Raw genomic sequence first — 16,972 nt, forward strand, 5'->3', positions numbered from 1 at the left:
GAGCCCCTTACCCTCACCTTTTGACTACATCCATGAAGGGATAACTGCTGAGCTCAGCTCACACACACATGCTTGAAAGAGGGTGGGAGACTGAGATCCCCTCGCCACTGCCCAAGGGACTGCGCCCACAGGATTCTCTGCTGCAATGGATTTGGCAGGAAAGAGAGTAGTGTTAGGAAGAAGTATGTCCTATATCATTCCATAGAACCTGCTTGAACACATCTTTCAAAATAATTTTTCCTCATCTACCCTAATACTGGCACAAAGGGAAGGCTCTCAGCCTTGGGCTAAACAAAAGGAGAGGTTCAGGCTCCCTGGTTATATTCCAGTCCTTAGCTCTGGCCTTGAGAAATGGGACCCAGACAGATTGGTGGGTCAGAGAAGAATCTGGACACAGCAACTGAATAATTCCATGATGTAGCAGAGGTCATCGTTGCCCATGGCTAAGCAGCACAGATTCAAAAAGGATTTTACAATAGCACAAAATACTCTTAGAAGCAAGAAACATTTTTTGACAGAGGGAAGAGATCTCCAAAGAGCACCCTGAAGGATCCAAACAGATAGCAAGGAATATACCCAACACACACTCTCCAAAGATGCCAAGAAGCATGAGAACTCACATTACATTGGTATTAATGATTTCCTCAAGCTATCCGATTGCTGCAGCAACTATAGCCACAAGTTATTTTATTCCTTATTGCTATTCACTGACTTCTCGTCTTTATAAAAATCGATAAAAGAAGGCTAGAGCAGTCTAGTTTTGCAAGACACTTCACAAAAAATATAGCAGTACTCAGAGTAAAATGGAGCAAGATCAGCAATTGAAATAAATGCAGTGCTGCACGAAGAACCTCACTTTTATGAATCAGACTGTCAGGGGACTGCTTTTGGATTTCATTGTCATTGCTTTTGAACATATGCATTGAAATTTAAGCCAACACAATTTATTGTATTAAAAAGTTAAGGTGTTTTGTACAGTTGCAAAACACAGCATGTAATTTTCTGTTACTATTAATGTTTGGAATCTGAAATTTATGATTGATGCATTTTTCCAGCCATGTATTCTGATTAATTTAAAAACTGAGCCATGGGGCCTCACCTAAGAAAAAAGACCTCCATTAAATATAATCAAATTAAACCTCAATTTTTCTTCTCATAAAAGGTCCTATATAATCAACATAATACAACCAAGATCTTTGCAGAGAACAAGCAAAACAAATACCATGATTTATATCTGATTTGTGACTCTAGGCACATCAAGAAGATCTGCTTTTACCTCATTCTATCATGGAAAGATTCTCAGCCTTTATCACTGAAAATATCACATGAAGCTACTCTTGTTTTGCTTCTTCAAAGGAACTTAATTATATTAACAACAAGAACAAAAAACTGCTGATATTTTAGCTTTTAATATAAAATACTACAGGAAAGTTGCTCAGAAGATAATTAAACAGTAAGTATATTCAAGGAACCTTTATTTGATGCAAACAACAGTTCAGTAATTTGAAGAACAAAAAAGGTCTCATCCTTTTCTTTTATGTTCATTGGTAATATTCCCATGGAGCAAAAATAAATTGCAAATTTCAAGTAAATAGTTTAAATTTTCTTACACAAAAACAGTCACCTAAAATGGTTGAAAATGTCAAGCAACAGAAAAGTTCATTTACCAGAAGCAAATGTGAGGCTTTCCCCATTTGTATTTTGCCAAATTTACCCTTTGTCTAGAAGAAAATTCAAACAAAAAATTTTGATCACATATCCCTGCACATAAGCCAAGAAATAACATCCATATTTAGATACTTAGACACATGAACAGGTCTGCATTGCATATTGTAATGTAGGACAAATTGCTGGCCCACATTTTTACATATTGCAATGCATTGTTGCAAAAATCATTTATGCAAAATAGCTTTAGCTTTTCCCAGAAATAAGAGGAACCTGATCAAGCATCCAAGCCCATGAACCAAAGGCAGTTTCAGACTTTCAACAAATTGCTCTGACAAATTAGGTAATAAATTTCTATCGCTTACATGTGCCAAAGTAATTTTTCAAAAGTGAACTAATTAAACAATGCACTCCTAAATCTGCAAACAGACAAAGCAGCATATTTTGGATGAACCAAAGTACAATGAAACTAGTAGATTTGGTCAAGTTTATTGTTGCTGCTAAGAATTAGATGTGCAACATGTAAAGTTCTCTCTTATTATCCAGAAAAGACTTAAGAACAACTGTGAAAGCATGAATCAAAATATTTACCTTAATGGCAAAGACAAAAATAGGAAATAACTCAAGCAGCCTCCAGGCAAAGCACTGTGCTAAAAATGTCTCCTATTGTACTGGTAACAGATCAACACAAGAAAGGACTCCAGTGTGCAACTGCTGAATTCCTGCTGTCTACCGATAGCAGTTTATCCAACATCTACTTCTGAAAAACTAACACCAAAAACGAAGGCCCCAGAGAGTACATACAATGCCCACACGCATCCCAACATACTTTTTGGGATAGGACAGACGCACCATGCCTAAAAAAAATCCTGCAAGTAGGAACAATCCAGGCTAGAGAACTGAGATCTTCCTAGACTATTGGATTTAACTGGTTATATATAGTTTGGTTTTGGCTTTTGACTAAACAATGCCTGGAATATTTTTAAAACTATGAACCTGTTCAGTACAGAAAGGAGAAAAAAAATTAATTAGGGCTAAATGGACAAAGTCTATATTAAAATGGATCCTCAGCAAACACAACATACCTTTAAATACTTCTAAAAGTCATGAGGGACAGCCAGCTCCTCTTCTAGACTAGTTAAGTTGAAAAGAGGTAGTCACTACTATCTCAGAAAAGAGGAAAACCAGGAAGATTGTAGAATTCTCATGAAAGTGATGTTTTTTTCTACAAATTCAGTTAAATTTAGAGTTTAAGAGAAGCTTTGAAGACTTCAGCTGAGAAGAATCATGATAAACTCCTTGCTGTAAACCATGAAATATATCCTTTACTTCTCTGAAATATGGCATAATTTACTAGAGAACTTCAGAGAAAGTTATGACATGCTTGATCCACCTGGCAGTGCATGCACATGCAAGATGCTTAGTGGGTTATTACTCTGGCCTTCCCACGTGCAAATGCAGTTGCTACCAGGAACTCTAAGACAAGTGATTCCAAATTTCAGATTTGTGGAATTACGGACTGTCGTGGTTTAACCCCAGCCAGCAACTAAGCACCACGCAGCCACTCACTCACCTCCACCCCAAACAGTGGGATGGGGGAGAGAATCTGGGGAAAAAAAAGGTAAAATTCATGGGTTGAGATAAGAACAGTTCAATAGGATAGAAAAGAAGAAACTAATAATGATAATGATAACAATAATAAAATGACAATAATAATAATAAAAGGATTGGAATATACAAAACAAGTGATGCACAATGCAATTGCTCACCACTTGCCGACCGATGCCCAGCTAGTTCCCGAGCAGTGATCCGCCCCCCAAGGCCAACTCCCCCCAGTTTATATACTGGACATGACTTCACATGGTATGGAATATCCCTTTGGCCAGTTTGGGTCAGCTGCCCTGGCTGTGTCCCCTCCCAACTTCTTGTGCCCCTCCAGCCTTCTCGCTGGCTGGGCATGAGAAACTGAAAAATCCTTGACTTGAGACTAAACATTGCTTAGCAACAACTGAAAACATCAGTGTGTTATCAACATTCTTCTCATACTAAATCCAAAACATAACACTATACCAGCTACTAGAAAGAAAATTAACTCTATCCCAGCCAAAACCAGGACACAAATTTTCACAATGGTTATCTTTACAAAAGCACAATCTGTAGTAAGCAAGCTGAGTTGTAGCCTTTTCCTTTCCAAAGGAAATATGCTTTTACTCCAGTTATTTCCTTGCAGCATAGCTGTTTTCCCCACTGATTTCAGTGAGTACAAGAGTACGTCTGTTTCAGCATCAAGATTGTTATTTTGGAAATAAAATTGAGTTGAACTCTAAACTTTTCTTGATGAATTAATATCCATAAGCTATTTTTCTCAAAGGTTTGCCAATTTTGTCTTTGTAGAAGTCCTATACATGAAGGATTTAAACAAATGTTTAAAATTGATACTCCCTTTTTGTCTAGTTTTCAGCTGTACCAAAAAGTATCGGTGAGTAGTTCTGCTGTGCTGCCCAGAAGACTGTGAGAAGCATCAGAAGTTGGCTCACTGAGCCAATGCAATCTGGATACAGCTTTTCATCCTGGAATACTCCCTTTCTTGTCACTCCTACCTAGAAGATGAGCACCTAATTGATTACTCTGCTTCACAAGTGAGAATGTTTCCAGCAGTGCTAGAACTCAAAGATGGACCATCATGTTACACAAATGCTGTGGAATTTTACACTGCTACAACCTACCACTGATTACAAATTATAGTTATTATAGGCTCTGAAAAGTCATCTGGAATTAAAAAAAAACCCAAACACACAAGCATAGAACACAGAAAAATCTAGAAGCATTGTTTTAACTCTATGACATAAAGATGATTAAGCAGCAGTAAAATTTTTAGTTGCACCTGTAAAAATATGAAGAGGACCTTTGAAGAAATGGCAAATCTTCACTCAAATTTCAGATCATAGCAGCAGAGAACACAGTATATTTAGGAAGACTTGTGTGAGCAACGAAAATCTGTGTTTAAAGTTCTGTGTTGTTATTATAGGACTTCATTATCTGTACAATCTACACAATGAAGTAGCATTCAGCATTAGATTCTGCAGTGAAATTATCACTTCTTCTTTTTTAAACAACAAAGTCTTTTTAGGTGATATTTGAAGACCCAAAAGGCGTTTCTGCACAAGTCTTAAAAAACATGCACTCATCTGTCCTAGAACTAAACACTTGCATTACATATGTGGTGCTTATTTTGGAAAACCAATCCTTCAAATATATTATAAACCAACTCAGACATCTCCTTAACACAGTTACAGTTTCTCTCATTACTTATATCTGTTTCATACTTTAACAAAGTAAAATTTGCCTTGTTCAGAATGCAGTAACTGTAAAACTGGTAACAGCTCCCATCTCAACATAGCTGATCAGTATAGCTATAAGAAGCAGCAGAGAAGGTATTTGCTGAAGCTCTGAAAAGAAAGGATAGCAAACATGACCTCCTCATTGCAGGCACAAACTCGAAGCGAAAAGTTTCATGGATTCCCCAACAACATACATTTGCATTAAAACCAGGATAAAAGGCATTCACAGATGTTAAAACCAGAAGAAAAAAAAGTGTTACAATTCATTCTGACCTGGACAAAACAGGCCACAAAATTTCACCCTTAACAAAAATACTATGAAAAAAAACTTCCATAACTTTCCTCTGAGCTAGAGTGCATCTTTCAGAAAAATGCTCAAAGATCAGGAGAGAGAAAAAAATGTTGCTGCTTCCTTGTAAATGCCAAAAGGTACTGTTGGGATGGTTCAATCTTAACAATCACGTACTATGGCTATCCCATTCATATAATAGCTTAACAAAATTTCAAACCTGTCTATAAAATTTGATTAAAATGTTACTTTTTTTTTTTACAGTACAATGCAAGGCTTATCCACGTGCACAATAAAGGTATGATTTTCAAATTTAAAGTTTATTGAAACAATGTAAAAAGTTGTATAGACTTTCAGTATACATAACATTAATTTTATATTAAAACAAGTGAATTTTACTGAGTTTTATAATGAATGGGCATTAGTCTCTTAAGACAGAATGATTATCTAAATGGTGTTTTGAACTAGCTGACCTAATCCTATTTTAAACTGGATTTCAGATAAATCACAGCAATGATGTTGTACGTGACAAAGCCAGGAGAAGACGTTTTCTTGGGGGAGGGATGGATGAGAAAGGAAAAACAAAGGACAAGAAATACAAGGAGGTAAAAGAAGGAAAGAGAAAGCAAAACATACTAAGCTACATGGAATAAGAGGGATGCGAGAAGTGGAATAATGATGCTAAAAGGCAACACTAGAAAAGATTTGCTACAACCTATTAAGAAATATAGGATGAACTAAATAAAGAATGTTTATGAAAATTACATCTCCTAGTGTATTAAAATGTTTATAACTAAAAATGGCACGGAGTAAAACAGTGAATGCTATTTCTCTCAATTGGAGTGAGGACATTGTGGAAATGACATGAATATTTTCTATATGAGTCAGTTGTTGACAAATAGACTTTGGTTTATGAACAGATATCTTTATGAATTATGAACTTTTTAAAACACAGGAGCTCACCTAATTATTTAGCATAATATATTCTAGGAAGTAGGTTACCAGGAAGTTGGGCAAAAAAAAGTAAAACTAAAAATACACATGAAAAATCTGAAGTTCAAAGACAGTTTCTCCAAAATCTGCCTGGATAAACACTCAAAACTTGATTTGTAAGAGAAACACAGTTACAAGATTATTCTTTCCATGAAACTTATTTCTAGTATCATTGTAAGAATCTTATTCTAGATACAATAGCAGAGACTGATATCAGATTCAAACTTTTTTTTTTCCCCAGGAAAATATGTCCCAAGTTATTTCAGAATATGTAAGAAATATGTCTTCAGAAAACACAAAATACACAAAAACATGGCAGAAAAGTTATAAACCTGACTTTAAAATGAATGCATTGCTCATGTGTGACACAGCTACTAGAGTCATGCCAATTGGATAAGAGTCATTAAAACCTTTACACATTACTAAAATATACTATATAAATAACCACATACAATACAGACTACAAAAAAGTCTACTTCAGAAACATTTTAGAAAGCATACATGCACTGTATATGGCTCTGAGGGCTCTCAAAATTACTGATTTTCTGCACATAATTGTGTGAATTCAAAGTCTATCCTTTTGAGACTAGAGCTGAATTCCATCAGAAAGTTTTCAGTATTCCCTATCAAGAACATAAAAGTTTCATCTGAAATCTTTAGACTAAGCTGACAGCAAAGATGTCATAATTTTATGTCTGACTCTAGATACCTATTATTGTTAGAAATGGAAATTTTGCCTGTTCTGAACCTCAAAAAGGGAGAGGGGAAATGTTCATATTTCCAGGATAAAGAGAAAATATTTAACAAGGAGGCTAATATTTTACAAATAAATAATACTCATCCTGAATTATTAAGTCTTTATGAGTCAATACAATCAGGTTAGTAGATAAAGAACAGATGTAGCACAATAAATTCATTATACAGATATCAACTCTGTATACATGCACATAAACATAGTTATACATTCACAAAGATGATTTCTACATCATTTCTTATCAGATCAACTTTTTAAGAAAACATTCTTGAATTCATGAGCAATGATATACCTGGAACTGCATTCATAAATAATCCTATATACAGCTGAAATCCTCTCCCCTGCCACTTTATTTGTCTATTTTTGAGACATGACAACTCTATAAACATAACTATGTAAGAAATTTAAATGCTTTAAATGCTAAACATTAAAAAAGAAAGGAACCCTGACCAGTTAGTAACATTGATTTCACAGCGTGAAATGATCTACTTCAGTCTGAAACCAAAGAAGCCAAAATTATAGCACCAAGAAGAAAAGCAATCTTATAAAAAAACCCTGTTAAATCTGCAGATGAGACAATCAATCAAATATTAAACCTACAAACTATTCTGAATAATTTCCCGTTCATATTAATAATTTGAAAATGCCAGCCCATTGTTTACAACTCCCTTTCCTCTTTCCACTGGATCATAGAGACAACAATATCTGACTTCTAAAGACAGAACCTTTTTGTAAGCTTATTGTCACACAGCCTAAAGTGTGGAGGCTTCCCAACAGAGTTGTATTTATAGTGTAAAAGAGGCAGATGGGACTTTGTAACTGCCTTCTTATTTCATCATGTCAAAACATCCCTTGGAAAAACCATATTTCGTTTCCAATTAAAAAGATACAAGAATCTTAGGGCTTGTATACACAGTATTTCCCACCACTCCAGCTACATTGATTTAGTTACAGTAGTACCAGTCCCTTATACAGACACACTTAAACCAGTTTAAATCATTCATATAGCAGTTATGTTTAACTAGATAAATTACCAGATTAAACTAATATAGCTGAAGTACAGCTTAAGACTATTTAAGTGTTCCCACATTAGGAACTTGCATTGGAGTAAACAAATCATTTCAGTTACACTGTAGCAAGATTTCCAATAACGACAATCCCATAGACAAGTTTCCCTTTGTTCCCCAAAATCACCATATAAGCAAGTATATAAACTATCAAACGTTTGTATTTAATTTCTAACCACAGGAGTAGCAAATCTAAAAGAACAGGAGTGTACAAGATATAATGCAATTAACATTAAAAAAATCTTACCTTTATTAGATTTGGATGACTTGTTCTTGTTTGGTTTAAAACAAGAGCCCCTTGATTTATCTCCTCTATCCTTAATAAATTTCTGCACATCATCCAATGAAAGCTTTTGAAGGACAACTACAGGCTTAGCTCCTTTATTCAGATCTTCAACTAGCCCAATCTTCTCTACTTTGTCCTTCTGTTCACCTTTAAATTCAGTTTTCCTTAACTCCTGAGTGACATTGCCATCTTTATCACGCTTGATTTTTGGAATGACAAAATGTTTCAATGCACCAGAACTTGCCCCCAACAAATAACTGGGAAACTCTGCTTTATTGTCAGCATGTGCTTTATTACTATCTACTTTACTCTTATTACCATCTGTCCTTCGTTCATCCTTGCTGTTGGGTGATTTAAAACCAGGTTTATCAGGTCTTGATTTACTAGAATCTCCTTTACCTTCCTGTTTAATGCGAGGACTGTCAGGTCTTGATTTCTGATCTCCAGAAGAAAACCTTTCCCTTGATTCACCAGACTCATGTCTATGTTTCCTTTCAAATTTCTCAATCTTTGAACCATCAGATTTAATACTATGCTTAGAATCATGTTCATTTTTGTTTGAGGATCTCAAATATTCAGGCCTTCTAATCTTGGATGGATCTCCTCTGTATCTCTCTGATTCCTCCCTGTCCTCAGATCTTTGTTTAAGGCTATCATGGTCACGCCTCGGTGTATCAGAAACTGAATGCCCATCAGGCCTTTGTTTTGTTGGATCAGATCTACTTTCAGATTTTATCCTTGAAGGATCAGATTTCATATCTAGTTTATGCCTAGATATTTCAATTTTCTTATCTGACAATGGTTTACTCAAGTCCCTCTTGTTATCATGTCTATGTTTTGGTGTTTCGGGCCTGCCTTCACTCTTCTGTTTTGTCATTTCAGGCCTCTGCCTTATTTCCTGCTTGCCATTATTTTGTTTTCCCTCATTTTGTCTCATCTCCATTTGCCTGCTCTCGTTTTGTTTTGATTCTGTCTGTCTGTTCTCATTGTGTTGCACTTCCATTTGTCTGCTTTCATGCTTGCTTTCATGTTTAGCTTCTACCTGTTTGTTCTCATTGTGTTTACTTTCCAACCACCTGCTCACATTTTGCTGAAATTCCATTTGTCTGTTTTCATTTTGCTGGATATCTGTCTTTTGACCCTCGAAGTCTGACGTTTTCCTAAAAATCTCGGGATGGTTTTCAGGTTTAAATTTAAGAACTCCAACAGTGTCTTCTTGGGGAACGCACACAAACCCATCATTATACTGCTTAATTTCTTCAGGTTTTTTGATGGTGTCCAAATCCTGAGTTACTGTTGCCTGAGAGTCCGCTCTTCCTGCTTGCTGCAGATCAATACTAACCATCAATGCTGGCCTCGCCCCATTTCCTGCAGAACCTGTCTCCTGAGAAGCTGCTCTATTTCCTCCAGTAGTACCTCCAGCCTCCTGTGGTTTGTTTTCTTGTTTTCGCTTCTTCAGAGGCTTATCTGCAAATTAAAAGAGAAAAATCACAAATGCTGTATATAGAAACAGGTAAAAGTCCAAGCGAAAATGTCCATTCCCCTCCACCCCCACCAATTAATCCTCCTCAGCATGTATGTGCACATACAACAAAACTCATTGAATTTAAAAGCAAGAATATAACTTCTCTAATACTTTTTAATGTATTCAGACTATCATTTGTTGTCAGTCTACCACATGTGCCAATTAATCATTAAAAAAACACCCTCAAAACATATGAAATCAAAGTCCCTGTAAAATTCCCAAGAGAACCATCTAAGAAAGCAGCTGCAATACATAACGACCAAAAAAAAAAAAATCAATTTACACTTGAAGCAAGTTTTGAGGAATACTACTATAAAAGATTATCTTTTGCAGATTCAGCCTGCTTCATTATACATGAACTAAGCAAGGATCTGCAATGACAGAGGTTTTCCCTACTTGGTTCAGTGCATCAGTTGGACTTCACACATATTGTAGCCACAGAACACATGAGCAATGAACAAAAATTATTAAAATAACTCCAACACTCCATGCTTCTCTTTGAAACAAGGAGTATATCAAGAGTTGGAGTCTATACCATAACACATATGTATTAGGTGGGGGGCCACTACACACTTAAAAGCGTATTTTCCCTTTGCAACCATAATGCTTTTCATGGATGAAAGAAAAAGTTCAGTGATAATTTTAAGTAGTGTCAAGAGCTTGACTCTGCAATATTCCTTTCAGTTTACACTAAAAAAAAAAATCATTAAGAGTAGAATACAGAAAAATAAAAAGTGAGCCAACCACATACCCTGTAATTTGGTAGAATTCATAAAATGAGAAGCACATGGAAATATCAAAAAGAGTATGTTCTATTCATTTAAAATACAACCTATTTATATTACCAACATGGTACTCTAAAATTAATTTCTGCCATGAAACGCAAAAGCCCTACCTGCACTAAGGCTTATATTCTCATTTCTCAACTATCATTTTGTAATTTGTCAAAAAAACAATGATTTTCTCCGTAATCAGGGAATATGATTTTAAGTCTAAGTAATGACCAAACACAGGTTGGAAATTCTGTTGTAGATCTGTTGTCAAAATGTCTAGACCACAAATGCAATATAAGAAAAATAACTTATTTTGTGCCTAGATTTGTGGTGCCTTATCACCAGGTGCAATGAGACAGCTCTTTTTTTGGGAGCAGGGGAAGGGTAAGGAGGATGCAATCAAGGAAGAGGGAATTAAACTCTAAGGAAAAAAACACCAACCTCTCAAGTTGTAAACCAGAATTATAACATATGACTTCTAATTTCTTCTGTATTTGTAGAAGATTCTTATTCAGAAGAATTAAAACTTTGAAGGATCATCTCCAAAATTAACATTAGAACACAGTAACAAGTAGCAATATGGTCAATTCCAGTGATGTGAACAGGTTTGTGTTTTTTTTTCCATCATTTTCATTCTCAAATCTATTTGTATATCTCTAACTTCCTAAAACTCCAAAATTATGTACAACATTTAATGGCTGGAAGACAGTAAAGACAGATACAATAAACTCCATGCAGAAACTGGTCAACTGCAAATAAGGAATTTTTAAAAGTTCAACAAAAACCTGTAGGAACACCTGCCAACTTTATGGTAGACATGTGAAGCAAAATAAATTTGCCAAATTGAAGGTGCAGCTTTTTAGCATGGCGATTTTTGCTTTTTCTGTACAACAACTACTGTTGGATTCATATGAGAGCTTATATAGATTAACTTCCCTACACTACTTATTAAAACAAATGTATTTTTTTGAAACCTTCATGCAGTGACAAAAATTCTTTTTCTCCCTGTGACTAAAAGGGCTTTGACCTCACTGAGCTTCATGGCAGGTCTTAGGAATGGCCGTGAAGTAGAAGCATCCAGACTGACAGATTTCAAATTTGATTTTTTTTTAAAAAACATATACATTAATATACATACATACACACACACATATCACTACCTTATTTCTCAATTAAAACTCTTTAAATTTTGAAACACAAATTGAGAAACTTGTGTTCTTAGAAAAAGTCAGTCAGCTTTTTCATTTTAACCCAGAAATGTCAGCCACACTGAAAAAGTCCTGTAAAGCTCTGATGGTGGATCTAACAGTAGCCTTTAAGACATTACTGTTACCAGTTATCTGCCCCATTCCTTTAACTGAAGTTATCACCTGTAGCAGAAGGAAACACACATTCACATTTCCACAAGTGCATTTCATTGTCCAGTGCATCAGCTTAAGGCACTAGTGAAGATGGTTTGCATTAACCTACCAGACTGAACAAGTCAGTTAAGAGCCAAGCAAACGTTTCTTTCTGCTACCCCTACTGTAGGAGCAAGGCAAATGGCCAGGAGCTGTGATGCCTTAAACTGCTGTAGCTGGATCAACCAAAACTCACCTTTCAGAGCCCTCATGCTGAGGGCTCCAAGATTAAACAACCAAAACAATTCAGGCAGGACCAATTTTCTCTCTTGAACTTCCATAACTGACCAGGCTCAAAATGCTGCTCTTCATCATCATCCAAAATGTCAAATTGTAAGTTGAGAACATATAAATAGATGATCACATCACAACTTAGCACATTCCCTCTAAATACAGAGCTCTTCTGATGCACCTTCTTCTTTTCTCTTGACAACTGAGTACTGATGTTTTAGTAAGTTATAACCACAACCTATTGACATCTTATCTGAGAAGAAAGGGATGCCTTCAAAGTTTTCTTTTCCTAAATGACAAGGTGATTGCAGAAGGAGTTACAGATTACAGATTTCTTCATATTTCCAGTGCATCTTGATGGTGATCCTCAGAACTAGACTTGATCATTACTGTTTTGCCTCTATGAGATTTCTGGATCTAGGACAAAAAAGCTGGCCCAAGTATATGAAAATATCAGGTTGAACTAGGGCATTAAAGGTAGGATGAGTACATAGTACCACTATCTTCATTGAGCATAATGGAAAAACTCCACCGAATGAGCACAAAAACTTTTTAGGTTGCCATTATAGCTGCAGAAATATGAAAGGTGAAAAACACCATTGGGCTTTGAGGGCTTTAACAAATCTTGAACTCACTTTGAACTATATGAGGATAATAAGTAGAGTATCAGAGAAGTGAGGAGAGAATAATTAACCTCTGAAAACAGATGTCTTCAGGTCTTCTCTTTTACAATCAAATATATGCAAGTTTGCATAAATCTGCCTTGTTAAGGCATGAGTCCCAAGACCCCTTAGGGTCTTAACAAAAAGATGAACTTAGGAACTTTTACAATATCCATTCAAATATACTTCATATCCTTCAAGGCATCAGCATCCAAGCTTCATCCACTTCATTCCACAGACAGTAGAATTTATTTTTATTATCAGGATCTAGGACTTTGCCAAAATATCAGACTAATATTTTTCTTTCAAATGCTGCAGACCTAGGTTCAAAGCTTGCCACAGTTCTGAACAGGTAGGCTCGCAAGCTCTTGAGACCAATAAAGTGTGATCAGGATCTTTTTGCTTTACTCTTTGTAACAGTTTTCGTAATAAAAGAAATATGTAGTAAGCCACAGAAGAGCTTTCTGACTATATTAGAGATCAGGCATCCAAGTTTGTTGTTTTCAGATTCTTTTCTTTTTAGAAACATTATTCACTCCTCTCCCCCAAGAATGTAGATACATCCAAAATGTATCTACATTTTGTCCAACTCCTTGAACAAATTTATGACAGTTCAGAGTACAGTCTGATCCCAGTTATTCTCCTATGTATGCATTCTTTTGGCTTGGCAAATCTGCATGGATGTTCTCTTTACATTGCAACATGCTCACCAAAAAGCAGTACCTTGGTACTCAAAGCAAGATCATAAGCTATCTTATTCTAAAAAATAGCAGAGATGTTCTGTCAAATTAAATGGGTCACTGTGGTGCAAGAAACAAAATTTTACAGGAACCACAAGTTTGAAATGGAAAAAAAGGTTAGCTGGATTTCCAAGCAGTTATGTCTCACCTGTCCTGTTATGAACAGTATTCCTGGAGACAGGTTGTGGCCTTCATCTTTGGAAATATCTGCATGTCAAAACAATGAGTACTTTCAGATTTAGAAATTAATTAATTACTGCAGAACCTTTGTGCAAAAACACATTGCACTGGAAAAACCACAGATACCTTTGAATACATTTCTGCTGAAACTATAAGTCAATCGTGATTTGAAGAATATCCATCCTGAAAACGGATATACTCAGAAGCTGAGCAAGTATTAGGGACAGTAGCTGGATGAGGGGAGCTGTATTAAAGAAGTATCTCCATTCTTCCATTTAATCTGAAATCTTTCCAAAGCAGCAGCCAGAACACCACTAGTGCTGAAGTCTCCGATGTTACTGCTTTCTTGCAAACCCGATGATTGTCTTAAGTCCCAGATTAAACTCTTTCAACAAATGAGTATAATAGGATGATAGCCTAAAAACTTCTAGAACTGCTTGTCCTAGCAAACTGAAATGGACCTTTTGTAAATACCTGTGAAAAGGTAACAAGTCTAAATAAGAACCACATGCATAGTTGCTGAGCTTTGTTTTAGCAGAATAGTAACACTCTGCTCTATTAATACTGTTTGGTAGACTTTAAAATCCAGAGATTTCTGAATGATCTTGAATGATCTTGAAGACACAACAGATAAATTACCACTTCCCCATTTATACCTTGTAAGGGATTCAGTTGGAGACTTCGTATCCAAGATGGTTAAATGTGAATGTACTCCTCTTCAGAACCACAAAGAAGATTGATCCTCTAATGCTGAATTCTGGATGAACCATTTTGATGACTCCAGTACAAACTTTCTTTTTTTAAAGCATAACAGTTAAGAGTTTAATACTTTAAAGCTCTAACACTCTTCAGAGATTATTGGGATATGCCTCCACTCATTTGAAATACCACTTATTTGCATTATTTAAATCAGCAATGAATAAATTTATACCAAATATGCCAGTCCTAAGCAGTTATTACTTATTGTCAAACCTTCCATTTTTGAACATCAAAGACAAGTCAGCCAGAGGCCAATTACAAGCTTATCTTATTTAAGCTAACAGTCAAGACTAGGAATTTTCAACCAATAACAATGCCTAAATAACAAATCTATGTTTACTGACAACTGTTTTCTTTTCCTAGTTATTTTTCACAGATCTCTTCAAAGCTGTCCAAGTGCCCTGTCCCCCCCAACCAACAGTGTTCTGTAGACAAGAATCTAAACCAATCAATATAATCTGGATACAAGGAAGATTTAAAATTACTTTAATGGTACTGATGGATGACCTATCAATGGAGTGAGGGCAAATATCCATTCTTATCTTTCTATTCTTTCATGAACATTCAGCATTACTGGCTATAAGAGTTTGCTCTCACCTGACTTCCCCCCCAAACCATATTCTAATCAGCAAAGAATTAAACCAAAGAGACCCCTTCCTATCAGTAGAAGAGATTCCCACAGCACTAGCTCCAACCTTTGAAGGAGAGACTCAGCAAACATAAGTCAAAAATTTTAGTCTCACTGCTTGCTCCCTTACAGAAGAAACTAAGAAAGTACAGTCATGATCCTGGTATAGGAAGCTTTATAGAACAGAACATAATTCCAAACGCTCCAAAGTAGAGACCAGAGGGCTTCCAGCTGCTGCAGTTCAAAGGAAGGGATTTCTGAGAATCTGAACAGAAACAGCTACTAATTTTTAGCAATCTGTTAAGAGACTTTATCAAACTTCTGGTTGCTATGCAAAAAAGAAAGCCCATCAGGAGGGATGTCCAAACTAATTCAGGAAAAAAACCAAACAACCAATAAAACCACCAAAAAGACTACAGGAGTATCTGACATGCCTTAGGGTGTAGCAGAATTCAGAATCTTCATTTTGGTAAAGTTCTGCTTGTTTTCTTAAATATGACAATAATGTAATCAGCATAACTGGAGAATGAAATATGATCTTACGAATTTTTCTACTTAAGGATGTTTGGTAACTCATTATTCCCTGTCAACTATAGTAATACAAAAGAAATATTACACTAGAAAATAACAAGAATTGAACTACAGCAAATTATAATCAAGCATCTCCACTTGTTTAGAGATTAGAAGCTGTAATTTAACCTCCCTGAATTTAATATTGCTTTTACAAACAATATGATTTCAATGTATTTATGAGATAGAATTTTCTGACACAAATTCTGGGTTTTATCCGTGTGATTGCTTTGTGAAGAATTACAGTTTTGTAAACTCAATTGTTAAAAAACCTGAGCAAAACCTGAAGTGTAATTACTTTTGAAATACACGTAGCACCTAATTTCACAAGAAAAATGCAACACACTAACAGAAGACTTAATGAAAACTACTTTTATTTTATGTATCACTTACAGATTAACATATCCAATTAGTTTCAAATTCATTTGTAGGAACAACAAACTTTAGAAATAAGCAAATGAATTTGAAATTTATTGGTGAACACTTTTAATCTCCCTTCCAGATGTTGATTTCATTCTGACATCATACCTTGCATTCAAAAATATCTTTAATTAACTAGATCCAGTAACATTTATATAGGATGATAATGAAAAAAAGACTGTGTCATCTTAGGTTGATGTTGGAGTGAACTTAGTGACTATGAACTATAGAAATGGCAGGCTTAAACTGTTAATAAGCTTTATTAATTATACATGCCGTTATTTTATCAAGATTTAAATCCATTATAGAGAAGTGATTGTCCCAGAACAAAATTAAGTCATTACTGGGTAAGTAATATTATAAATCTTCCCATCCATTTAACAGGTACAATCAAGGGCATATGCTACATGCAAACTGTATTTAATTTTCTAATCTTAGTTTACACTACAGATAAAAATAAAATACACTTCTTACCAAACTTCTGGGTTTTAGTTATTTTCTACACCTGCTTACAAGAGCAGGTTTCTGTGTTACCCTACGTAAAGCACAACCTGGGATAAATGTGGGAATTTGCTTTCATGTTACTCAAGAGCACCAAAAGAAAGTAAATACCATTAAAAAAATGTGCCTCTACTTTTAAAAAAAACATATTTTTCACTCAATCAGTATTTCATTCTTTACAAAAATAT

General features: G+C 35.3%; 1 protein-coding gene and 1 long non-coding RNA gene across 4 annotated transcripts in view; one reads left to right on the forward strand and one right to left on the reverse strand.

The window, feature by feature from the left end:
- Positions 1–16,972, forward strand: part of LOC138683450 (uncharacterized) — a 630,921-nt gene that overhangs the window by 282,795 nt on the left and 331,154 nt on the right. The window lies entirely within an intron of this gene.
- LOC104318982 (nipped-B-like protein) overlaps positions 1–16,972 on the reverse strand; it is a 179,470-nt gene that overhangs the window by 49,384 nt on the left and 113,114 nt on the right. For all 3 annotated transcript variants that reach the window (XM_069775174.1, XM_069775172.1, XM_069775173.1), the window contains one exon: positions 8,357–9,862. In XM_069775174.1, coding sequence (XP_069631275.1) covers positions 8,357–9,862 — 1,506 coding nt within the window. The remainder of the gene's footprint in view (positions 1–8,356; positions 9,863–16,972) is intronic.

This window comes from Haliaeetus albicilla, chromosome W, assembly GCF_947461875.1.
Source record: "Haliaeetus albicilla chromosome W, bHalAlb1.1, whole genome shotgun sequence".
Classification (NCBI taxonomy): Eukaryota; Metazoa; Chordata; class Aves; order Accipitriformes; family Accipitridae; genus Haliaeetus; species Haliaeetus albicilla.